The sequence below is a fragment of the Mustelus asterias genome, chromosome 24 (assembly GCF_964213995.1).
Source record: "Mustelus asterias chromosome 24, sMusAst1.hap1.1, whole genome shotgun sequence".
Taxonomy (NCBI): domain Eukaryota; kingdom Metazoa; phylum Chordata; class Chondrichthyes; order Carcharhiniformes; family Triakidae; genus Mustelus; species Mustelus asterias.
In genome coordinates this window covers 16428680-16454972 of record NC_135824.1, presented here as the reverse complement: position 1 = coordinate 16454972, position 26293 = coordinate 16428680, and the positions used below count along the sequence as shown (strand labels likewise).

Genomic DNA, 26293 nt, shown 5'->3' with positions numbered 1-26293 from the left:
GTGATTCCAGTAAAACAGATGATCCAAAAAGTAATATGGCTGGGGGCAATTTTTTAAAAATTTTGAAATGCAATCAATGAGAATTAGCCGTAAAATCATCTGTATTCAAAATGTACTTACGCTGGTCTTTACACATGTTCCAAACTTTCTTTCTAATTGCAAACCACTAAATCTTCAAAGCAAAAAGATGACTTTACTCTTTTGTTTCTAAAGTTGTTGAAAGTTATGAATGAATAGTTACAATACACGTCTGATAAAACTACAACCTTTCTCCTTGCCCTTCAACAACCACTCCCTTTCTGAGCTGAAGCTTCTTTTCCCTGCTCAAGACGTTAATTGGTCCTCCCGGGAAAGCTTTGACTCTGGATGATTAGCGAGCACAACTCGTGATCCGAGTCATCTGAGCTCCCATACAGTGGAATTAAAAGGGTACTTTGTGATGAGAGTTGCAATCTCTCTGTGCGAATCAAAACTAGACCACTCTGATGATTTACCCATCCAAGTGTGAGCGTGCGGTGATACAGAGAGGTTCACAAGCACTTCTTGAGACCAGAGAGCAGCGTTAAGAGTACACGTTGTTGGGGGTGAGTGATCAAGGATGATGAGTACAACAGTATTTCAGAACCCCAGGAAAAGGCGAACGCCTGTGATTTTTCTGGCGGTGGGGATCAGCCTTGTCCTATATGGGATCGCTCATGTCATTCACAAAGCTGTCTCCTCCAGCTTGGGCAGTGCTGAACGAGTTCGACGAGCTGTAACAGGTTAGTTCCTATTAACTACCTTAACGTGATCAATGTGGATTGTTTAAGGATGTGCTCCATCATGAGACTGGTCATTTAACAAATTCCTGGCTGTGCCAGTGTTTTAATTGCCAGTAAATATGCAGATAATTTTCGATTCATTCTCATTCTAAGGCAATTATATTCCTCTCTCTCTCTCTCAGCAGACAATGGAACCAAGTGCTTGCATTCTCCTGCGGGTGAATTCCCTGAAGGATTTTTTACACTGGAAGAGAGAAAGGAGGGAGGGATAATTATTCATTTTATCATCATCCTCTACATGCTGTTGGCTATTGATATAGTTTGTGAAGATTATTTCTTACCTTCCTTAGAAGTTATCAGTGAATGTAAGTGTAAATGTTAACTTGTATAAATAATCTTGCATCTACTGGACTACAAAGCTTTACTTGCTGTTATCACTCTTAAGTATTCACTTGTATTGTAAATTCACATTCCCCCATTTATAATAGAACTTATGTAAACTTGGCCCTGCCTAACACCCATTTGACCAGCGATGGTCCTCCAGTACCTCTAACTTTGCAACTCCAAACATCTACACTCTAAAACTCTCTCTGCTTCCTAAGTTTGTTACCTGTGTCCAATCAAAGTATTGTATAAAAATTAAGATGACTAGTATTTGCCCCATACTGCTTGATTTGTCTGCATGGCCCATTTACAATACCGCAGGAGATAAGCTAGGCTGTGCTTCTTTCAAATTACTGTTTAAAGTACTATTGCAACAATCTTGTGAATAAGGCAAGAATTAAGTGAAATAACTCCTCAGAGACTGATGTCCCTTCACTAGATTCCCTTTATTTAAAATGCTATTCCACTCCTAAAAGACTTCAGGTAAAAAGTCAGAATCCGGAGTGTCAATAGCCCAGACACTACCACATTTATATACAGGTGAGGCTCCCTGATTGGGCAGACAATCATGACCTCAATCAGGGAGCTCATACTCCAAGATGCCAACTGCATGAGCCTCACTGAAGTCATTATATTAACAGTTGGTTAGCAGTTGCTGTTAGTCTAGTGCGTACTGTAAAATTGGCAACAGAAAATTGGGGAATGCAAGTTACAAAATTCACATTTCCCTAGCAAAGTTTGATATTAGTGTTTTCTTTTTAAACCCCTACAAGATGATGTGGAACATATGTCAAGTGACGGGGTTCTCTGAAAAGTAACAGAGCAAGTTTGATAACAGAAAGACAGAAGCTATTATATTTGGATACCACTCCAAACTCTGTTCCCAAGCTACTGCCTCCATCCCTCTCCCTGGCAATAAGTGGATTAAGCCACTCTGTTCGCAACCTTGATATGTCATTTTGACCCTGGGAGGAGCTTCCGTCACTAATGCTACCTATTTCCACCTCTGTAACTTTGGCCCTGGCTCAGCCCACCTGCTGAAACCCGCAGTAAGCTCTTCCTTACATCTGGACTTCATTACTCCGACGCACTCCTGATTAGTCTCCCATGTTCCACTCTCTAAACCTGAGGTCATCCAAAACTCTGCTGTCCATGCTTTAACTCAGTATCATCAATCACCCCTCTGCTCACTGCTTGACTGGGAGCTAATGCGGGTCAGTGTTGAATTTCAAATTTCCCTATGGCCTGCCCCCTCCTCATCTCTGGAATCTCCTCCAGTCTTGCAATCCTTCAAGATATCTGCATTCCTCTAATTCTGGCCTCTTGGCATTCTCAATTTTAATTGCTCCACCACTGGTGGCCATGCCTTCAGTTGCCTTAGCCTCAGATCCTTCATGCTAGAACATTGTCTTTGTAGCTTTCGGCCTCTCTCCCTCATTTTCTTCCTTTTAAGGCACTTCTTCTTTGACCAAACATTCAGTCATCTGATATCTCCTTATGTGACTTGGAGTCAAAAACAATGCTCTTGTGAAGCACCTTGGGTACCAAAATGTAAAAGAGCGTTGGTGACCATGGACTTCCATGGTTATGCTTGTCTTGGTACTGCAGTGATTTGCCATTGCTTTCTGCAGGCTCTGGCTGATCAGGGAACTCCCTTGTTCTGAACACCTGCCATATTGGAATGTTTTGCGGGTTAATACTTAACCTGTTTGACTGCGTTATGAATGCACCTTCCTTGGCCATCACATCCTGGGACTTGAACTTGGAACTTCTGGCTCAGAAGCAAGGATGCATCGCAAGACCTTGGGACACATGTTACCTTACAAGTTGTTCTTGAATGAACCATTGTTGCTCTGGACTTTATGTTTGTGTATGATGAAGATTTAGGACCTCAGCTGTCAGGATTTTAATTATTAAAACGTCATGGAGCGGGATGGAGCCTCGCTTGACCTGAGACCGAAAAATCCCACCTGAAGGATTTGGGCAGTGGTGGCACAGTGATTAGCACTGCTGCCTCACAGCGCCAGCGACCTGGGTTCAATTTCGGCCTTGGGTCACTGTCTGCGTGGAGCTTGCACATTCTCTCCGTGTCTGCGTGGGTTTCCTGCGGGTGCTCTGGTTTCTTCCCACAGTCCAAAGATGTGCGGGTTAGGTGGACTGGCCATGATAAATTGATCCTAGTGTCAAGGGGGGCTAGTAGAGTAAATGTGTGAGGTTATGGGAATAGGGCCTGGGTGGGATTGTGGTCGATGCAGACTTGATGGGCCAAATGGCCTCCTTCTGCACTGCAAGGATTCTATGATTCTACGTCAACGGACATTTCCATTGTCCTCCCTTCGCCCGCTCCGATTCCATGGCGGATGGGGCAGTAGAATTTCCAATTTAATGTGTGAATTCTACTTTTTAGACAATAAGGTTTCCAGTTTAAACTTATTTCACTTCATTAAATGGGGTTGAACAGGTGATAACCTTTTAGTTTTATCATGTAGTGCATATTTTGTTTCTTGACTTCAGGAGCTGGGAGGCTTTGCATCTTGTACAGAAAGGATTCACTGTGCTGTTAACCAGAGCGCTGAAAACTGCTCTGCAGTGTTCCTTTTTGGGCTGAGTTTTCTTTAGGGTATTTGATTTCTCTATCTGAGCTCTTAATGTCCCAACTGCATTGCAGAAACTTAATTAATATATTTATTTTTATTGCAATGAACTTTCTGACGTGTATCTGTAGGGCTTGGCTCAAGGCTTCAGTTGTGCTGCCAGATTTGCATTCATGTACAGTTTAACTGCGGAGTTCTGTCGTCATCATATCTGGAATGCATTGGAGTCAAGCCATGTGAGACTCCTAAGGCTGACCATCTCTCGGTACAAAGAACAAAGAACAGTACAGCACGGGAACAGGCCCTTCGGCCTCCAAGCCTGCTCCGATCACGTTGTCCTATCTAGACCAACCGTTTGTATCCCTCAACTCCCTGACTGTTCATCTGTCCATCCAGATAAGTCTTAAATGTGGCTAACGTGTCTGCCTCAACCACCTCACTTGGCTGTGCATTCCAAGCCCCACAACACCCTCTGTGTAAAAAAAAAAACTTCCCCCACATGTCTCCACTGAACCATTCCCCCCTTACCTTGAACTTGTGCCCCCTTGTAATTGCTATCCTGTGGTGCACCATAGTCGAGTTTGGAGAAAAAAATAAAACATTCTGTCAAGTTATTCTAGACAATTTTGTACTTTTCTTGTTAGCTGACTTCACTTAAATGCATATTTAATTCACCCATAAAATTTCAATAGTGGAGTAAAATAGCATTTGCAATTGACTGCTAGGTCTTGGTCTCACTCCGGATGTGGCTGGAGCAACATTTATGGCCGCTGGAAGTTCTGCACCCGAACTGGTCACCGCTTTTCTAGGTAACGTTTATATTCATTTTAATGTGAATGGACACAGATAATGTTATTGCTCAGACCATAATGTTCAGTGTTTACTTTCATTTGTGTCGGAGTTCAATATCTTTCCTTAATTTATTGCGTTATGCTTAGATTGTTTTTTTAATGTTTATCCACAGGGAATTTCGGAAAATGTTTTTAAAACTTATTTTGGTCCCATTATTTAGGACGACACGGTGTCACAGTGGTTAGCTGCTTCACAGCGCCAGGCACCTGGGTTCGATTCCCAGCTTGGGTCACAGTCTGTGTGGAGTCTGCACGTTCTGCCTGTGTCTGCATGGGTTTCCTCCCACAGTCTGAAAGACGTGCTGGTTAGGTGCATTGGCCGTGCTAAATTCTCCCTCAGTGCATCCGAACAGGCGTCGGAGTGTGGCCACTAGGGGATTTTCACGTTAACTTCATTGCAGTGTTAAAGTAAGCCTAATGTGACACTAATAAATAAACTTTAAACTATAAGTGCCCTTGAAAAAAGTGTTGGCAATTGTTTCCAGAAGCACAATATGTAAATATACAAACTTCATGCACTTTAGAAGTTCCAATCAAAGTGTATTCTTTAAAACAATCCTGGATACTTGCATTAGGGCAGCAGGATGGCACAGTGGTTAACACTGCTGCCTCACAACGCCAGAGACCCTGGTTCAATTCCGGCCTCGGGTGACTGTCTGCGTGGAACAAAGAACAGTACAGCACAGGAAACAGGCCCTTCGGCCCTCCAAGCCTGTGCCGCTCCTTGGTCCAACTAGACCAATCGTTTGTATCCCTCCATTCCCAGGCTGCTCATGTGACTATCCAGGTAAGTCTTAAACGATGTCAGCGTGCCTGCCTCCACCACCCTACTTGGCAGCGCATTCCAGGCCCCCACCACCCTCTGTGTAAAAAACGTCCCTCTGATATCTGAGTTATACTTCGCCCCTCTCAGCTTGAGCCCGTGACCCCTCGTGATTGTCACCTCTGACCTGGGAAAAAGCTTCCCACTGTTCACCCTATCTATACCCTTCATAATCTTGTACACCTCTATTAGATCTCCCCTCATTCTCCGTCTTTCCAAGGAGAACAACCCCAGTCTACCCAATCTCTCCTCATAGCTAAGACCCTCCATACCAGGCAACATCCTGGTAAACCTTCTCTGCACTCTCTCTAACGCCTCCACGTCCTTCTGGTGGTGCGGCGACCAGAACTGGACGCAGTACTCCAAATGTGGCCTAACCAGCATTCTATACAGCTGCATCATCAGACTCCAGCTTTTATACTCTATACCCCGTCCTATAAAGGCAAGCATACCATATGCCTTCTTCACCACCTTCTCCACCTGTGTTGCCACCTTCAAGGATTTGTGGACTTGCACACCTAGGTCCCTCTGTGTTTCTATACTCCTGATGACTCTGCCATTTATTGTATAACTCCTCCCTACATTATTTCTTCCAAAATGCATCACTTCGCATTTATCCGGATTAAACTCCATCTGCCACCTCTCCGCCCAATTTTCCAGCCTATCTACATCCTGCTGTATTGCCCGACAATGCTCTTCGCTATCCGCAAGTCCAGCTTACATGTTCTCCCAGTGCCTGCGTGTGTTTCCTCCGGGAACTCCAGTTTCCTCCCGCAGTCCCAAAGATGTGCAGGTTAGATGGATTGGCCATTCTAAAATATAAATTGCCCCTTAGTGTCCAAAGAAGTGTAGGTTAGGGGGATTAGTGCAGTAAATACGTGGGGTTATGGGGATAGAGCCTGAGTAGGATGCTTTGTCGGAAAGTTGGTGCAGACTCGGTGGGCCGAATGGCCTCCTTCTGCACTGTAGGAATTCTATGAGTTAGCCAATTACTATAAACTGGACTCACAGGACCACTTTAGATATAGTTGAACAACGCACTCTGCATATTTGTGGGATGCTACATTTCAGAATTTTTGCTACCTGATCCTTCTCTCTTGTCCACAGGAGTCTTTGTGACAAAGGGAGATATTGGAGTCAGTACAATAGTTGGGTCAGCAGTTTACAATTTGCTTGGCATCAGTGCTGCGTGTGGGTTATTAACCACCATGGTACGTAAAGAGAATCCTAGTACTGACACAATTTAAGAAGTGAGTAAAGCTTACGCCAGTTTGGCACTTGGGAGACCCAATTTGAAGATCATTGCATTAGTAGGGCAGGAAAAGCGAACTGTAATATTACCTCTCATTAAATTATGCATGAATGATAACAAAATCTAACCAGGTTAAATTTGCTTTAAGGTCTTGCATTTAGAATTTATTGATGTAAAGTCCAGTCACACAAGATGCGATTGTCAAAACATCAATCATAGATTGGGGAAGTATTCTAGACAGAAACTGTGTTTCTCGTGTAAAATTCCTCTTTGGAGAATGATTTTCTTTATATATTTAGGAAAGACCTTTAAGTGTTTGTTGAGGGGGTGTGGGGGGGGGGGGTCGGTGGTGGGGGAAGTTAAATTGTTGTAATGAGTTAAATTTATCAACTTTTCTAGGCTTGCAGGTTGACTCTTTGGAGGTTGAGAAATTATTTTGTTAAATATTCTGTGTTAGGAACAACCTTTCAGGAGGTGGAGTGGAGGTGAAAAAAAAGGTTAAATTGTTGTAATGAGATAATTCTATCAACTTTTCCAGGCTTGTAGGTTGACTTGCTGGCCACTGTTCAGAGATTGTGTTGCTTATGCAATCAGTGTTGCAGCACTTGTTGTCATCATCTTCGACAATACGATTTACTGGTAAGAATTTTCTTTGTCTATTATTAAAATATAATTTTAAATGTCTAGTTATTTCCCCCACCAAATAATCCAGTTGGTGAAGTGATTTTGAACTGTGATTTGGTTTACTCTTGCTCCTGACTCCCTAATTTCAGCCACAATTCTGAGGGCAATTTGCATCCCTGGACTATTCATAGAAATCATAGAAACCCTACAGTACAGAAAGAGGCCGTTTGGCCCATCGAGTCTGCACCAACCACAATCCCACCCAGGCCCTACCCCCACATCCCTACAGATTTACCCACTAATCCCTCTAACCTACGCATCTCAGGACACTAAGGGCAATTTTTAGCATGGTCAATCAACCTAACCTGCACATCTTTGGACTGTGGGAGGAAACCGGAGCACCCGGAGGAAACCCACGCAGACGCGAGGAGAATGTGCAAACTCCACACAGACAGTGACCCAAGCCGGGAATCGAACCCAGGTCCCTGGAGCTGTGAAGCAGCAGTGCTAACCACTGTGCTACCATGTCGCCCTCATGCATTCCCCGTGTTGGTTACTTCAGAATGTTCAAGTCACTGGCCTTTGGGTAGTTCCTTCTATACAAAGCTATTCTGTTCACTGTGTGGGTGGCACAGTGGTTAGCACTACTGTCCCATCGCACCAGGGATCATCATTGGAAGACTCATCTTTCACCTCCCAGAGCCTAGTTTCAAATCTAGCTCATTTGGCAGCCGGATCTGTCTCAGGATTTTGTGGATTGAGATTAGGACAGTTTCAATTCCGGCCTTGGGTGACTGTCTGTGTGGAGTTTGCACATTCTCCCTGTGTCTGCATGGGTTTCCTCCCGCAGTCCAAAGGTGTGCGGGTTAGGTGGATTGGTCAAGCTAAATTGCCCTTTAGTATCCAAAGATATGTAGGTTAGGTGAATTAGCCATAGGAAATGCATGGGGATAGGGCGGTGGGGAGAGCCTGGGTGGGATGCTGTTTTCAGAGAGCTGATGCAGGCTCAATGGGCTGAATGGTGGCCTCCTGCACTATGGGAATTCGATGGATTATATAGCTGTTGGGTGGCACAGTAGTTCGTTAGCACTGCTGCCTCACTGCGCTAGGGACCCAGCCTTGGGTCACTGCTTGTGTGAAGTTTGTACCATCACCCATGTCTGCATGGTTTGCCTCCCACAGTCCAAAGATGTGTGGGTTAGGTTGACTGGCCATGCTAAATTGGACCTTAGTGTCAGGGGGTAAATATGTGGGGTTACGGGGATAGGGCCTGGGTGGGATTGTTGTCTTTGCAGACTCAATGTGCTCCCAATGTATCTTTTTATGGCTGCCCTACATTTCAAGACATTATACAAGTTATACAATTACAATTATTAAAACTTTAAAAGAATGACTGTTTGTTTGGATCAGGTGGTGCAGTGGGTTGGAAGACTCATCTTTCACCTACCAGAGCCTAGTTTCAAATCTAGCTTGTTTGGCAGCCGGATCTGTCTCAGGATTTTGTGGAATGAGATTAGGACAGCTCCAATCATCTTGTGGGCAGAAAAACTATTAAATTAACTTGGCAGCCACAGTATGATTGATGTGCGGAAAGTCAGTGAAGCAGTTTTCAAAACTCTTCTAAGCTTAGGGCTGTGTGGAAAGAGCTTTAATCTGCATGGGGAAAATGGGCTACGTAAGGAAGAATAACAGTCTTCTGTTTTCCAACACTGATTTTCCTTAGCTTTTTTTAAGCACTAAAAATACACCTGTGCCAAGAGGAAACTATGGCATTAATTGAGCGATTTCATATCTGCATGGCTAATTATTTTAATATGCGATTAATGATACCTCTCTTTCACCTTGGGCACCACCGTGCTTAACAGCTCTCTCACAGCGCCAGGGACCTGGGTTCAATTTCGACCCTCTGGTAATTATCTGTGTGAAACTTGCACATTCTCCCCGTGTCTGCATGGGTTTCCTCCAGGGGCTCCAGTTTCCTCCCACAGCCCAAAGATCTACGGATTAGATTGATTGGCCATGCTTAATTGCTCCTTAGTGTCAGAAAGATTAGCAGGGTAAATACGTGGGGTTACAGGGATAGGACCTAGGTGGGATTGTTGTTGTTGGTGCAGGCTCGATGGGCCAAACGGCCTCCTCTGTAATCTAAGGATTCTATGAACCACTGTTTAAGCTCACCCATAAATTCTGTCCATATTGCTCTTTTGAGTGGATTGATTTTAATGGTATGCAAGATCATATTCTCCCACCCACCCGACCTCACAATCTGGCCTGGAATGGTGAAACCATCCCTCGGGACACAGCTGATTGTGAATCTGAACTGAAGCTGGGATTGCACCTTGAACCTCGAGAACTCAGGTCCATTTCTGCACAATTACTGGAGCCCTCTAATCTCTAATTAACAGCTTTTTATCTTTTAGTCCAAGGAAAAAATATACTTTTTGGTTGTCTTTTAAGGAAAATGTTTTACACTTTTTTTAAGGAAAAGGTTTTGTACTTTTTTTTAAGGAAAAAGTTTTAACTACTTGTGTGTACAGCTGTTCATTATTTGCAAATATACAAAAGTTAGCCCACCACCGGTCCCTGCAGTAATAAGATGCTAAATTCCCAGTAAGTGGTTGAATTAACTTTTATATTGCAATGCTGAGTGCCCACAATGTATGAATTAATTGGTATTTGTACAAGATTGGTATTTATAGAAGTTGCCTGCTCTGCCTTCTAGGTACGAGTCTGCCTTGATGTTGCTGATCTATGCGTTATACATTGTGGTTCTGTGCTTTGACATTCGAATAAATCGGTGCCTAATGGAAAAATTTAGCCCCTGCTGCACCTGTCTAACGCGAGCAGTGGAAGAAGGCAATGAGCAGCAACCACTGATGGATTGGCAAGAGAAAAATGGGCCATTGGTACATCGACGTTCTCGATCAGACAGTGGGATCTTTCAAGAAGACTCTGATTACTCCCAACTCTCTCTTAGTTTACACGGACTCTCTGAGATCATTGAAGGTAACGCACGGATTAGCCATTTGGTTTACACAGAAACATTTACATGAGAGTTCATCTTTGTAGAACAAGTCTTTTGTGGAGGAGATCTTGTGTTTGGCCAACATGAGGAGTGTAAACATCATGCCTTTGGTATCAATATATAGAGGAGATGTTCCAAGAATGGGACAGGGAGCGGGGATAGCTCTTTTTTTAAAGAGTTAGCCACAAGTATGATGGGCTGAGTGACCCCTTCAGTTCTGAATTGTTTAAATTTGAGGGGAGATGGTGGACAGTGGTGCAGTGTTGATTATCAATTGTTGTAAAAGCCCATCTGGTTCACTAATGTCCTTTAGGGAAGAAATCTGCTGTCCTCACCTGGTCTGGCCGATGTGTACTGAGTTGAATAAGCATGCATCATACTTTGAATGATGGCTTGAAATTTGGATATGCTTATAAAGTTCTGAGTCCAAGTTGTTTCCAAATATGTTTTTTATATGTTCCACACAAATGTAGCATTCAGAAATGTTAGCGCACTAGATTGAGTTATCTTGATCTTTTCAATAGAGTTTTGCATCAATGTTTTTTTGTTCGTGGGTTGTGAGTGTCACTGGCTAGGCTAACATTTATTGCTGTTTTTGTTTGTGACTTCCTGCCCCTAGTGGTGCACAAGGCTGACTTTCATCAGTTTCCATAGCTAGTTTTTTTCCTGGAATAGGTTGCTAGCCTGTCACCAGAGGCTTGTAGCTTGATACTCAGTATCAAGCATGACTGATCAAGAGTCTCTCCTGCTCCCACCACTTGCCAATAGCGTCTGTTGGAAGGATTTTGCAGATTGATGCAGTTGGTTGTCTGCGTTATGAACATTCCTTCCTTGGCTATCAAGTTCTGGGGTAGAACTCCAATCTTTGGCTTAGAGACAAGGACGCTAACCACTGCGCCACAAGACAGCCCAGCATTTATTGCCCTTGAGAAGGTAGTGGTGTGCTGCCTTCTTGAAACACTGCAGTCCACGTGTTGTAGTCACATCCACAGGAAGGGAATTCCAGGATTTTGACCCCCAGCGACGGTGAAGGAACGGCAATGTAGTTCCAAGTCAGGATCATGTGTTACTTGGAGGGGAAATTGCATCTTTTTCCCATGCATCTGCTTTGCTTGTTCTAAGAGGATTGGAAGGCGCTATCGAAGGAATTTTAGAGTTGCTGTGGGTCGTTTTGTACATGGTACAAACTGCTGCCACTGTGCATCAGTGCTGGTTTTTACAAATCCATGAACACCACATCAACAGGTTCTCCTTTATCCATGTTGCTTGTTACTTCCTCAAAGAACTCTTGGACATGATTTCCCTTTCACAAAATCATATTGGCTCTGCCTGATGCCTGTAATGATTTTCGGAGTATTCCCCTATTACTTCCTCAATAATGAATTGCAGCAGATGTTTGACAGATCCTTTTGACAGATGTTAGACTAATTGGCCCATAGTTTTGTGCTTTGTGTCTCTTTCCTTTCTTAAATAAAGGTGTTACTTTTGCTATTTTCCAATCTGCTCAGACCGTTTCAGAATAATATTGAAATATTTTAGCCCAAATTCTTTTTTTTTGCAGCCGCTTTGATTTGATTTGATTTATTATTGTCACATGTATTAACATGTGCGCTATACAGACAAAACATACCATTCATAGAGAAGGAAATGAGAGAGTGCAGAATGTAGTGTTACAGTCATAGCTAGGGTGTAGAGAAAGATCAATTTAATGCAAAGTAAGTCCATTCAAAAGTCTGACAGCAGCAGGGAAGAAGCTGTTCTTGAGTCGGTTGGTACGTGACCTCAGACTTTTGTATCTTTTTCCCGAAGGAAGAAGGTGGAAGAGAGAATGTCCGGGGTGCGTGGGATCCTTAATTATGCTGGCTGCTTTGCCGAGGCAGCGGGATGTGTAGACAGACAATGGATGGGAGGCTGATTCACGTGATGGATTCACGACCTTTTGTAGTTCCTTGCGGTCTTGGGCAGAGCAGGGGCCCATAGATGGAAGCATTATTTCTGGTTGTATCACACCATAGATGGAAGCATTATTTCTGGTTGTATCACACCTTGGAAAACCCCGGCCCACATATTTCATCATGTTATGATCACTGTTACCCAGAATCTTCTTTACCATGAGATTATTGATTAATTCTAGTTCATTGCACATTCCCAAATCTAGAATAGCCTGCCCCATGGTCAGCTCCAGAATGTACTATAAGAAATCGTCGGCACAGTAGCACAGTGGTTAGCACTGCTGCTTCACACTTCCAGGGACCTGGGTTCGATTCCCGGCTTGGGTCACTGTCTGTGTGGAGTTTGCACATTCTCCTCGTGTCTGCGTGGGTTTCCTCCGGGTGCTCCGGTTTCCTCCCACAGTCCAAAGATGTGCGGGTTAGGTTGATTGGCCATGCTAAAAAAATTGCCCCTTAGTGTCCTGAGATGCATAGGTTAGAGGGATTAGTGGGTAAAATATGTAGGGATATGGGGGTAGGGCCTGGATGGGATTGTGGTCGGTGCAGACTCGATGGGCTGAATGGCCTCTCTCTGTACTGTAGGGTTTCTATGATTTCTATACATCAATAAACTCATTTCCCAGGTCATCTTTGTCAGTGCCCAATGTACACGTAAATTAAAGTGGCCAATGATTTATGGTGGTACCTTTTTTACACATCCCTTTTCTTCCTGTATACTCTGTCCTACAGTCAGGGGGCTTATAAACCTTGGTGTAGATTTTTAAATGATTGCCACCTTCTGTAGTTTAAAATGTTGAGCTGTTATTTCTATTAGTTGAATTATTTCGACCAGTGGGTTTAGACAACACTAAAATTCTGCTGATACAAATATGAATAATGCTGAAAACTAATCTATGTTGAACGTATCAGATTTTTAAATTATAGACCCCAAAAAGGCTCACCTGATTTGTTCTCATTCTTCAAAAATAAACAGACCTTTGCATTTCACAGAATGACGATGGCCCCTATTCATCCATCCAGAATCATCTTTACAGCTTCTTTGCCAACAATTTCAGACTTTACTCCTGTTGGAAATCTATTATAGAATCCCTACAGTGCAGAAGGAGGCCATTCAGCCCATCGAGTCTGCACCGACAACAATCCCACCTCGGCCCTATCCCCATAACCCCACATATTTACCCCGCTAATCCCTCTAACCTACACATCCTGGGACACTAAAGGGCAATTTAGCACGGCCAATGCACCTAACCTGCACATCTTTGGACTGGGGAGGAAGCCGGAGGAAACCCATGCAGACACTGGGAGAACATGCTAACTCTGCACAGACAGTGACCCAAGTTGGGAATCGAACCCAGGTCCCTGGTGCTGTGAGGCAGGAGTGCTAACCATTGTGCCACTGTGCCTCCAGATGTTGATCATCTATCCTCTGTTTTTTTAATTAACTTGTGTCCCTGTGTCCACTTGTCCCTCCTCTTGTAATTTAATTTGAAATCCAAATTTGCCTTTTGGTTTTCATCCTGAATTTCTGTTGAAGCTAACAATCTGGCATCAGCCGAGAGTTTCTGGGCACAGACTTCAGTCGGTGTCCTGATTTTAAAGTGATTGAGAAAAGAAGCCGAAGCCACGTGAAGGAAAACCTTTTTTATGCAGCGAATGGTTAGGGACTAGAGTGCACTGCTTGAGAGTAAGATGGTGGCAGACACAAGCATGGAGTGGGATGTCTCTCAAACTCTCTCATCTCCACCCCCACAACAACATGGTATTTTTATTTGTGGACGTGGCTTGCTGTTGGCCAGTGGTTGGGTCTTCTGGTCCTGCCACTGTCAACTTCGAGAGCCCGCAGGGATCCAATTGGCCAAATGGCCTCCATTATGTGCTGTAACCATTCTGATTCTAAGTCCAAGTCTCCCATGTGCACTTTGTCTCAGGCATTTGACAATATGTCCAAAGATGTGCGGGTTAGGTTGATTGGCCAGGTTAAAAAAAAAATTGCCCCTTAGAATCCTGAGATGCGTAGGTTAGAGGGCTTAGCGGGTAAATATGTGGGGGTAGGGCCTGGGTGGGATTGCGGTCGGTGCAGACTCGATGGGCCGAATGGCCTCCTTCTGCACTGTAGGGTTTCTATTTCTATTTCTATTTCTAATGCACCAGAATTATATTCCATACAGTGTTTAAACTCTGCAAGGAGTATGGTGGCACAGTGGTTAGCACTGCTGCCTCACAGGGCCAGGGACCTGGGTTCAATTCTGGCCTCTGGTCACTGTCTGTGTGGAGTTTGCACATTCTCCCTGGGTTTCCTTCAGGTGCTATTGTTTCCCACAGGTGCTCCCACAGTCCAAAGATGTGCATGTTAGGTTGATTGGCCCTGCTAAATTGACCCTTAGTGTCAGGAGGATTAGCAGAGTAAATATGTGGGTTACGGGAGTAGGGCCTGGGTGGGATTGTTGTTGGTGCAGGCTCAATGGGCATCCTCGGAGGATTCCTTGGGTCCGTCCTCTTTGTCTTCTCGCTGACTGCCTTCAACAACTTGGAAAGTGTGGTGTTTGGAATTTCCAGAAATCACAGTGCGCTTGCTGCTATCCCTCTTTGCATCAGCTCTTGTCCATCGAGTCTGTGTAACTACATGTGTAACTACAATGGGCTGAATGGCCTCCATCTGCACTGTAGGGATTCTGAATATTATGCTCCCAACCAACCTGTGACCACTTCGAGTCCAGCTGGACCTTGACTCTAAGTTGAACCATGACCTCGTGCTGTTGCAGTTAAAAGATAAACAGTTAAAAGAAAAAAAATGATGAACAATGTTAGATAATTGTAGAATCTGTGGTTTAAAAAATCATCTTTTACTGTTCAAATGAAAGCCAAAGATTTTGCAAATGCTGAAGCATAAACTTGTACCAGTCAGTCTCCCATCTGTTGATGTTTTGAGCTTGTTGTCCTTCAATACTAAAAAGCTGAGATAAACAAGTCTATTAATAGCATTAGGAAAGGGGAGGGGTAAAATAACGCTGTAGCATTTGTGGAACATCTGCCCATCTTGGTGCCGTAACCCTAAACTGGAATACTTGCTGGCTGATTGTAGTAATACATCTTCTCAGTCAAGTAATAGAACAAAGTATTAGAGAAATTTAACCACTAAGGTGATGGAAGTAATTTTTTAAAGAAGTGGCAAAATGGGAGAGGTGCGGAAATAATGTGGATGTTAGAAATCCGAAACCAAAACAGAAAATTCTGGAAACACTCAGACAGCATGTATAAATGGACGCAAGCTCCTTCTTTAAAAACCAAACCAAAAGAACATCAAGTTCAAAATCAAAACACAAGATGCTGGCAAAGTACAGCATGTCCCAAGATGGAAAATAGCTTAACAAAGAGAGCAAGGCACTACATCTTGCCAGCACTTGCTGTTGAAATTACAAACCCGATCCCCAGGTTTTCCAAATTTTTATTTTTATCAGAAGGAAGCCTATTGGCCTACTCTCCAAATGAGCATTGTGACTTAGTGCCATTCCTGCCTTTCCCCTTGCACATTGTTTCTGTACAAGTCGTCACCTAATGCCCTCTTGAATGCCTCAACTGAACCTGCCTCCACCACACTCCCAGACACTGCATTCCAGACCCCAACCACCCGCTGTGTGAAAAAGATTTCTCTTGCATCACCTTTGTTTCTTTTGCAAATCAGTTTAAATCTGTGCCCTCTCATTTTCCACTTCTTTACGAGCAGGGAACAGTTTATCCTGATCTACTCTGTCCAGCACCCTCATGATTTTGAACACCTCTATCAAACCTCCTCTTGGCCTTTTGTCTCGGATGAGAACCAATCAACTGGCTAGAACCATTCGTCTCTCCCCTTTTCCTCAGTTTTCCCATTACCCACGTAATTCCCATATCCATCTGTCGAATTTCTTTCATTACCATCCTGTTACTTCATCTGAGATGTTTTGCCACATCATTTAACAAGCATTCCACTTGCATTTCTTGCTTCCTTTCCACATTATTTTCTCATTTTTATCCATAACCCCACTTAGATTTCTGCGCCATATTGACCGTATATGCTGGCCCTGCCCGATTTGTTTTGCTTCCAGAGTTATCTGGATCCTTGTTTCTGTAAAATAAATGTGTTCTTTAATTAGATCTAAAGCATTTCATCCAAAATGTTTGATTGGCGTCTTCTAAAGAAACCCGCCACGACTGAATGGAACGGTAAGGTCTAAGAGTTGAGTGGCCTTCTCCAGACTTCTGTTTGAGGACCACTTCATGGAAACGGTTCATACCAACTCTCTGCTCAGCACAGAGGTGCTGCTGACTTCAGTGTTTCCAGGTTCTTTTGTGTATCAACTTAAATATTTTTAACATGGGGGGAGGGGGAACATTCCACAGCACTTCACACATGAGTCCAAGGAATGAAATAATTAAGCCTGATCAGTTTGGCATCATTGGATTCCACAACGTTAAGCTATGATGATTGGATGTTCTTTTTAATGGTTGAATTATTTGACCTGTTTTTTTTTTACATGGACGTACAGATGAATCTCGTGTTTTTGTGATGCCTGAATCGGATACCAAGCGAATCATGTGGGTGCTGTCTCTTCCCATCGCTGTATTGCTGTTTGTAACAACCCCGGACTGTCGCAGACGTTGTTGGAGAAAGTGGTTCATGCTAACCTTTTTCATGAGTGCTGTGTGGATTTCTGGATTTACATACGTCTTAGTTTGGATGGTATCCATAGTCGGTAAGAATGATCTCAGTTATGCCTAATTCGGGGTGGCACGGTGGCACAGTGGTTAGCACTGCTGCCTCACAGCGCCAGGGACCCCGGTTCGATTCCTGGCCTGGGTCACTGTCTGTGTGGAGTTTGCATGTTCCCCCCGTGCCTGCGTGAGTTGCCTCTGGTTTCCTCCCACAGTCCAAAGGTGTGCTTGTTGGGTGCATTGGCCATGCTAAATTCTCCCTCAGTGTACCCAAACAGGCGCCAGAGTGTGGACTAGGGGATTTTCACAGTAACTTCATTGCAGTGTTAATGTAAGCCTACTTGCGACTAATAAATGAAAACTAAAATAAACAAATAATTCAATCTGTTTCTCTTGATATAAATAAAATTTCAATGCTTTGCCTCTTGGTAGTGTTTGTAAAAGGTTCACTTCCCCACTGATTTTTATTACCTCTATATAGCCTGGCTGACATTTATTCGCGAGATAAGTGACCTTTCCTGTTTCAAATTTGTCAAACCCATATTGGGTTGGCACAGTTGGCACTGCTGCCTCACAACGCCAGGGACCCGGGTTCAATTCCCGGCTTGGGTCACCATCTGTGCAGAGTCTGCACATTCTCCCTGTGCCTGCGTGGGTTTCCTCTTTCCTCCGGGAGCTCCGGTTTCCTCCCACAGTCCAAAAGACGTGCTGGTTGGGTGCTTTGGCCATGCTAAATTCTCCCTCTGCGCACCTGAACTGGCGCTGGAGTGTAGCGACCAGGGGATTTTCACAGCATGTAAGCCTATTTGTGACACCACTAAATAAACTTAAAACTTATCAGTTTTACTTAACTTGTTATGGAAACTAAAATTTTCAGTAATAGATTCTCTTACCAGGTTACTAACTTTGCAAATGCTTACCAATGATCTTAAGTCCAAGACTTGCTAACCCTACTCTACAAAATTTTGGAAATGGAAAACTTGGCTGAGTCTCTTTGACCACAAAGAGAAGGTACTAAACATCTAGCTGGATATAATTGCCTTTTGAGTGCTAAGGGGTGGCAGGAAGGACATCTGGCTCTAAAATTACCCGACAAATTGAAAACAAATTATGGGTGATTGGAAGGTGATCAATCAGTATTGTGACGACTCTATGTAACATAGAAAAAGCTGACAAGAAGGAAAAGAGTGCTCACAGAACACTGGTATCTACACAGTTCAGAAAGCTGCAGGCTTAAAATGTCAATTATTGCATTTCACACTTGCAGGTAAAAACCTATTGAAATAGCCTTATTCTGGGTCTTGTATAAATGGAAATACATAGGCTTTCCACAATTTTATTATTATCCTCAATATTCATTGGCACAGCAAGAGGTAAATAAAGGATAAGTGACACTGCTGTGATTGCTATGTCAAACCTATATAAATTTCAATGGACAAACCCAAGTGTTGAGGTCTTTGATGTTAGTCTTTTAATTGATGACAACTTTACCCTTCAAGTAACCAGACCAAGTCACAGAGTTCTCTTAAACAGCAGTTTTAATCAAGTGATATAGCTTGATCCCTGAAAAGCCACAGGTCAGTGCCGGCAACTAGTCAGAGCCCAGAATTCGGCAATACGCAAGCAGTTATAGTTTCAAATTAGATTATGTACCAATCACGGTGTAGGAGCTATCTCTGTCCACTCAAGAGTTATTAATTAAAGTTGCATCATTCGGATATTAAAACCAATCACCTTACGCTTGCTTAATTATAATATTCAATCTGTATCAAATGGGTATTGTGTCAACTATCTTTTATCATCCCAGCTGTGTCTGAATGTTAGAACACAAATCAACCCAATGTTTGCCTTAATGGCCTTTCCCCAGGCTAAGACTTATTTATCTTCCCTTCTTAATCTGGAAGGACAGTCATGTAAACAAATCACCCTAACGTCTGCCTTAATGGCCTTTCCCCTCCACTTCCGATCTGAACAGGCAGTCTTTGCGAAGCAGCTTGTTAGCTAACTATGTGCAGGATATATGTATGTGTGTGTTCACTGGCTATAGTTACTTAATATGATATGGCCACTATTCTCTCTTCCATAATTATTAGCATGGGTATTATTTCCACCCTCCCCCCACCACTCACCAAGATGGCTAATATCTACAGGTTGTATGGTGGCACAGTGAATAGCACTGCTGCCTGACAAAGCCAGGGACCCGGGTTCGATTCCCAGCTTGGGTCGCTGTCTGAGTGGAGTTTGCACATTCTCCCCGTGTCTGTGTGGGTTTCATCCGGGTGCTCCGGTTTCCTCCCATGGCCCAAAGATGTGCGGGTTAGGTGGATTGGCCATAGTAAATTACCCCTTAGTGTTGGGGATCCAGCTAGGGTAAACGCATGGGGCTATGGGGATAGGTTCTGGGTGGGATTGCGGTCGGTGCAGACTCAATGGGCCGAATGGCCTCCTTCTGTAGGATTCTATGATTCTTAATGCATGAACGACAGATATTAAATAAATTGTAAAATCTGGATTTGAACATACTGGTGACAATGCTGCACTACTCCTTAGATTGGATGTTTTTGTGGTGGTTGACCTGGGTACAGGAAGAATGCCCCCTTCAAATTGCACATGAGATATTTTATAGCCATTTATCTGATGCCACCTCTGACCTTGAAGCACTCCATTCGGTGTAATTTGCAGCACACACACAGAAAATAAATATCGCAAAACTTGAATGAGTATTCAATGTCGGAGCGTGAATGTAATTTCATGTCATTCCTCTTGATCTATATCGGAGAAAGTGTGGACCTTGGAAGCTGAAAGTGGCAAGCTGTATCAAAAACCATATATCAACTGAATTGGAAAATAAGGTTATTGTGCTGAGATTGTGAAAGATAAGTCATGACAACCGATCAAAACTTGAAAAGATAAATTGTAAAGAACTTATTTACTTGATGCCTGATATGTCCTGTGTTTAAATCCTTGAATGTTTCATTTTCAAATATTGTGACTTTATACAGCTATTACAAAGTGCAGGCTGTGGAAGGGAGGGGAGGGTTGTTAATTCTCTCGGACGACTTAAAACACTTAACACTACTCAATTGCTTATAATTCAGGAGAAACTCTGGAAATACCCGAGACCGTAATGGGTCTCACACTGTTGGCAGCAGGCACCAGTATTCCGGACATGGTGGCCAGTGTACTCGTTGCCAGAGAAGGTACGAATACATTTTTAACCTGATACAAAAATAACTGATTTTTATGCACAGGTGGAAAGGCAACCATAAAAATGAGGTAAGTAATTGGTGCTAGAAATTTGCTAATCAGCAGCATAGTATGGGTAATTAATCTGTATATTCCATTACAGTATTAAATTATCTTAATGTGAAACTGCAAGGGCAGATTTTAATAGAATGTAAAACCTTAAACACTAGTGCAAGAGGCATGAAGGGTACTATCTACCTAACTGGCTAACTGGATTTTATTAATGAGACTATTCCAGTTACAGAGCAGCTTTTGATGCCACCTTGCAATTCACTATCCCTGCTGCAAGTGACATGGTGGCACAGTGGTTAGCACTGCTGCCTCACCGCGCCAAGGATCTGGAATCAATTCCAGCCTTGGGTGACTGTGTGGAGTTTGCACGTTCTCCCCGTGTCCGCGTAGGTTTCCTCCGGGTGCTCTGGTTCCTTCCCACAGTCCAATGATGTGTAAGTTAGGTAGACTCACTACTAAATTGCCCCTTAATGTCCAAAGGTGTGTAGATTGGGTGGATTAGCCATGGTGAATGTGTGTAGTTACGGGGATGGGGCGAGGTGGGCTTGGGTAAGGTGCTCTTTCAGAGAGTTGGTGCAGATTTGATCGACCAGATGGCCTCTTTTTGCACTGCACGGATTCTATGGGACACCCATAAAAAACAAAATTGGCTGCCTGCTAAATGTTGTGCTGCACCAGTTCAGCTCTGCTGATATCATTTACCTCAGATAAAAGTTAGAACATTCAAAGACTTGCTGCAGTTTCAAATGGTTGTTTCACCCTCGGACAGGAAAAATTAGATTATTCACACATTTAAACAGCATTACTTTTTCCACCAAAGACCTTTTCCTTCTGACTAGCTCTGAAATGGCAACATTGTACCTGCAACGATTCAACTCATCCAAAGCCTACACCTTGGCAGAAAGATTAAGAGGTTCTCTCCTCACTAAGTTACTCAAGTAGAAAACAGATTGTGTCCAAGACAAAAATAACTCTCCAAGTTACTATTGATGAGAATCCCAATCAGAAGTGTTGCAGACTCCTATCCCCACATTGTAGCTATTCGAGAGAGCTTTTTAAAGAATATATATTGTATTTTGCGACAGACAGGATGTAACTTTAAGTGCAAGGAAAACCTTGCAGAAAAATATTAAGTTCTATAGTCACAATTTGAATACCTTTTAATAAAGTTAAAGTTTATTTATTAATCACAAACAGGCTTACATTCACACTGCAATGAAGTGAAAATCCCCTAGTCGCCACACTCCGGCGCCTGTTCAGGTACACTGAGGGAGAATTGAGCATGGCCAATGCACCTAACCTGCTCATCTTTTTGGACTGTGGGAGGAAATCCATGTAAACACAGGGAGAACGTGCAAACTTCACACAGACAGTGACCCAAGCCGGGAATCGAACCCGGATCCCTGGTGCTGTGAGGCAGCAGTGCTAACCACTATGCCACCATTTTAATGTTGGAGAACCTAATGGCACAATAGAGCTTTCCAACCTTCAGACTTGTGCATAAAACTCAAACCAATACTCCAGTGGAGCACTGAGGGAGTGCTGTACTATCATTCAGATGAGATGTTTGCCTTCACAGATGGAAATAAAAGGTTTCATGGTACAGAGGAGTAAGCAAATTTCCCCCAATAGCCTGGCCAAAATCATAATAAGAAGTCTCACAACACCAGGTTAAAGTCCAACAGGTTTATTTGGTAGCAAATAAACCTGTTGGACTTTTAACCTGGTGTTGTGAGACTTCTTACTGTGCTTACCCCAGTCCAACGCCGGCATCTCCACATCAAAATTATAATGCCAGGTTACCCAATTTTTAAATATCAGATTGCTTTGTACAAATTGGCTGCCATTTTACCTACCTTACCATAACCATGGCTATACTTCATAACTACTTCCCTCCCCCACCACCCTTTTATTCTTTCATGGGATGCGGCATTACTAGCAAGGCCAGCATTTATTGCCCATCTTTAATTGCCCTTAAACTGAAGGGCTTGCTAGACCATTCCTAGAGGACATGAGTGAAACAGATCGGTTTTAGTTTCATGGCCACCATTTAAATTCCAACAGCTGCCATGGTGGAATTTGCACCTATTCCCCAGAGTATCAGCCAAGATTCCTAGATTACTCATTCTGCGATATTACCATTCTGACTAGGTCAGCGGTTAGACTGCAGTTCTGGCATCCTTGCTTTAGATGCAGTAGCAAACCCTCTTTTTTTCAAAAGAGTTTGGTAAATTGGCATGGTAATTTCCTGATTTAAGGTTTTTGAGAAATCGAAGCACTAAACCCCAATCTCTCCATCGCTACTCTGCTTTGCCATGACCACTGTGCTGGCTGACATCTGCTCTTCTGAGCTGCAATTTTCACTTATTAAACATTTGAAACTACAGTTTTTGCTTTCAACTGCTGCCGATAACTTCAGTGTGTGTGGCTCTTGTAATGTTTTGGTTTAAGTTGTGCCAGTTGTTTCCACTGCCAGTAAAACTTATTCATCAGCATTCCATCAGACCCCATAACTGCTCCACCCCATTCACTTCCCTCCGTCTGCTGTCAAAATACTCAAAGCTCTCCTGTCTTTTATCCCTAATGTCCACTCAGATGTGATTCAGTGATGCTGCGATTGGACATTTGCTTAAATAATCCTCAAGTATGCTTAGAGTTACACTTTTGACCAATTTAAGATTCAGGCGGGCTCACAGTGTGGCCTACTGGAAACTACATTATAATACAGTGCCCTGTTCTTTGCAGACAGAACGTAGAAACCCTGCAGAAGGTGGCCGTTCGACCCATCGAGTCTACTCCGACAACAATCCCAGAGGCCTTATCCCTGTAACCCCATATATTTACCCCGATAATTCCTCTAACCTACACATACTGGGACACTAAAGGACAATTTAACATGGCCAATGTACCTAACCTGCACATCTTTGTGCATAAACACAAATTGTGCCTGCTTAAGCTAAACAAAATGAGTGATGTTCATTCCTCAAGGCAAGGCTGTGATCAGAGTTGAGCGACCTAGTTTAAATTTCAAATAATGCTTGGCAGTTAACTGTCTAGCACCATCAACTGGTTCATTCTTCACAGGAATGCCTCTACCAGACTCCACTTGCCAAGCAATCAGCACTCTTCTCACACACAATATATTTGTTAATTTCCCTTGCGTTGTAACCTTGTGAATGTCCTGGTGAGTGCAAGAATAAAAGCTTGAACAACAAATTTCGTTTTCAGCAACACAAGTTTTTTTATGACCAAATGACCATTTATCATAAAGCAGTGGGAAAAGAAGCCAGGACTGTTGGATGCCCCAGGCTCTACATCTCCTTCTAAACTCTGCCCCTCTATATCCAAGATCCTTCACCTTTAAGTAAACTTTATCACAGTTCATTTTAGTCACCAGTCAGTATGCTGTCTTTTTGTCTGATGACACTTTTGACACTTCAACAATGGGCTACAGTAGCACAGTGGTTAGCATTGCTGCCTCACAGCACCAGGGACCTGGGTTTAATTCCAGCCTAGGGTGACTGACAGTGTGGAGTTTGCACATTCTCCCCATGTCTGCTTGGATTTCCTCTGGGTGCTCCAGTTTCCTCCCATAGACCAGAGATGTGCAGATTAGGTAGATTGGCCAAGCTAAATTGTCCCTTAGCGTCAGGGGATTAGCAGGGTAAATACACAGGGTTACGGGGATAGGGCCTGGGTGGGATTGTTGTCGATGCAGGCTCAGTGGGTAAATGGCCTCCTTCTGCACTGTGGGATTCTTCTGCCCTATTCTCTATAAAAGTGATGTTGGCATGTGATTGTTTTACTATAATAAAACAATATTTTTCCTCCCTCCACTCACAGGCAAAGGCGATATGGCAATGTCAAACATCGTAGGCTCCAATGTATTTGATATGCTGTGTCTAGGCATACCCTGGTTTATTAAAACTGCATTTATTGACACATCACCTGCAAAAGTGAACAGCAATGGTATGACTTACACCACAGCTTCTCTCCTCCTTTCCATCATCTTCATATTTGTGGCGATTAAAGTCAATGGATGGAAACTAGATAAGAAGCTTGGAGCAACGTGTTTGTTTGCTTACATGGTTTTTCTCACTGTCTCCATCCTCAATGAACTGGGAATACTCGGCAACACTCTCATAAGGACTTGTGACTGAAGTGCAATTATTACAAATTTATAACCAAAGATGCTTTTTTAAATGATTTTTCCGTTTTTAATAATTTAACTTGGGTTGAGAACAAGTGCTATCAACTCCATCCCTTTTCCACTCAGGTCCCTGAACACAATCAATCTCCCAAATCTGTGCCCAGCTTTCCCAGAACTCACATTTCAACCAAGTCTCCACCTGATTGTCAGAATCAGTCATAGGTAACATAGGCTCTCATCTTTTTCTACCTGTCTGCGCCCTTTCAGTTAATCACACCTCACCTCCATTGTCCACCAGAGACTGACCTGGTTTAGTTCCATTCCTGCCCATCTGATGTTCACCGATGCCTATAAGCCTACATAGGCTTCAGTCCACCAGCATTCCAGATGTTAAATTCTCAGCCTTATTTAAAAATCCCTCATATCCAATCTCCTCTAATTCTAACCTTTGTGCCATTCCCACTTCCTTTGCCCCAAACCATCCTGCCTTCGTGCGAAAGCTTTGCTTTCCCACCCTAAATATCTCAAAGATGTTCCTTAAAACCTACCTCATTGACAAAAGCTTTTGATTGATCCATTCGAACGTGTCCACCTTTATAGTTGTCATTTTCTTTGTTTCCGCTCCTGTGAAGCAGTGTGGGATGTTTTACAGCAATGGTGCTATTAAAATGCATGCTGCAGTTGATTTAAACAGTTTACATCTTGCTCTGGACCATCTTGAATGAAGAATTTGAATGGAAGAGTCCGACTAAAGGGTTCCGAACAGATTCCAGACATGGTACACAAACCACAACATCACCTAGACAAGCATGAATCATTTTTTGAAAAAAGTCAATTCAAATAGTTTGTTAGAGATACCAGTAGTTTCTACGGGTGCAAGACTGAGATTTTGGGGTCACTGCTTCAAAATAAGGGGTCAGCCATTTAGGACAGAGACAAGGAAGAATGTTTTCCTGAGGGTTGAGAGACTTCTTCAAAAAGATGGCCAAGGTGGAGTCATTGAATATCTTTAAGGCAGAGGTAGATAAGACTCTTGGTAAGCAAGGGGGTAAAAGGTTATTGGAGTAGGCAAGAACGTGGAGTTGTGGTTAATGTGAGATTAGCCATCATCATGTTGAATGACGCAGCAAGTGGCCTACGCCTAATCCATATGTTTGGATGAAAATTAATTTTATACTTGCTTAAAGAGCTTTCACAATGTTAGCCAAAGGAAAAAAAATACTATGCACTGGAATGTAATAATATTCAGACCTGGGGGGATCCAGGAAAGTCACTGATATTTGGGAAAGAAGAACAGTTGGAGAACAAATATTGCTCCTGAAAATGAACAGTACAGAATTCATAATATTTTGCAAGATTCAAATGCGACTATTTTAAGGATTCATCACAAACAAAATGCAAGTATTCTATTGCTTTTTCTGGACATGAATGCAAAAACATTTAAATTTAATGAATTTAAAATGCGATGTTTGGTTACCTAACCCAAAGTAAAACAAGCTCTGAATAGCCAAGTTGTGACTTAGTTCTTCCACATTATTTAATCTATGTGTCGCAGCCTTGCTATTGTCTACATGACCTCGAGCAAAATGACGTTTTTTTTAAAAAGCTTACAAGCCTGGAGGCTCCCATTCTTCAGATACAAACACCTTTCACACCACAAAGCAGCCCATTCACTGTTTGGGTGATGTTTAATGGATTTGTCCACTTGTTTCTTTACTACCTCTGGAGTAGGAGTAAATATCAGGGGAGTAGGGAAAGCACCATTAAAATTAGACACCACAACATCACAATAAATTATTTGAGGCCAAATTAATGAAGTACATGCGTAAGTATTCTTTTGGTTAAATCCTCCAAGCAACAGTAAGAAATTATTCAGTATTTCAACCTGAAGGTGGACTTTGACACAGGCAGTTAATTCACAACTCCA

The 26293-nt window shown here is 42.9% G+C and overlaps 1 protein-coding gene across 1 annotated transcript; it reads left to right on the top strand.

Annotated features, from left to right (window-relative positions):
* The first annotated feature begins 598 nt into the window (after window positions 1-598).
* On the top strand, window positions 599-24376 carry slc24a5 (solute carrier family 24 member 5). The gene is made up of 9 exons (XM_078241879.1): window positions 599-761; window positions 947-1126; window positions 4465-4548; window positions 6521-6624; window positions 7204-7304; window positions 10012-10295; window positions 16793-16999; window positions 20057-20158; window positions 24060-24376. The coding sequence occupies exons 1-9, from the start codon at window positions 599-601 to the stop codon at window positions 24374-24376; spliced, it is 1542 nt and encodes a 513-aa protein (XP_078098005.1).
* The last annotated feature ends 1917 nt before the right edge of the window (window positions 24377-26293 follow it).

Coding starts and splice junctions, on each gene's coding strand:
- slc24a5 (XM_078241879.1), top strand. CDS start 599: ATGATGAGTACAACAGTATTTCAGAACCCCAGGAAAAGGCGAACGCCT. Junction 1,127..4,464: donor CTTAGAAGTTATCAGTGAAT/GTAAGTGTAAAT, acceptor ATTGACTGCTAG/GTCTTGGTCTCACTCCGGAT. Junction 4,549..6,520: donor ACTGGTCACCGCTTTTCTAG/GTAACGTTTATA, acceptor TCTTGTCCACAG/GAGTCTTTGTGACAAAGGGA.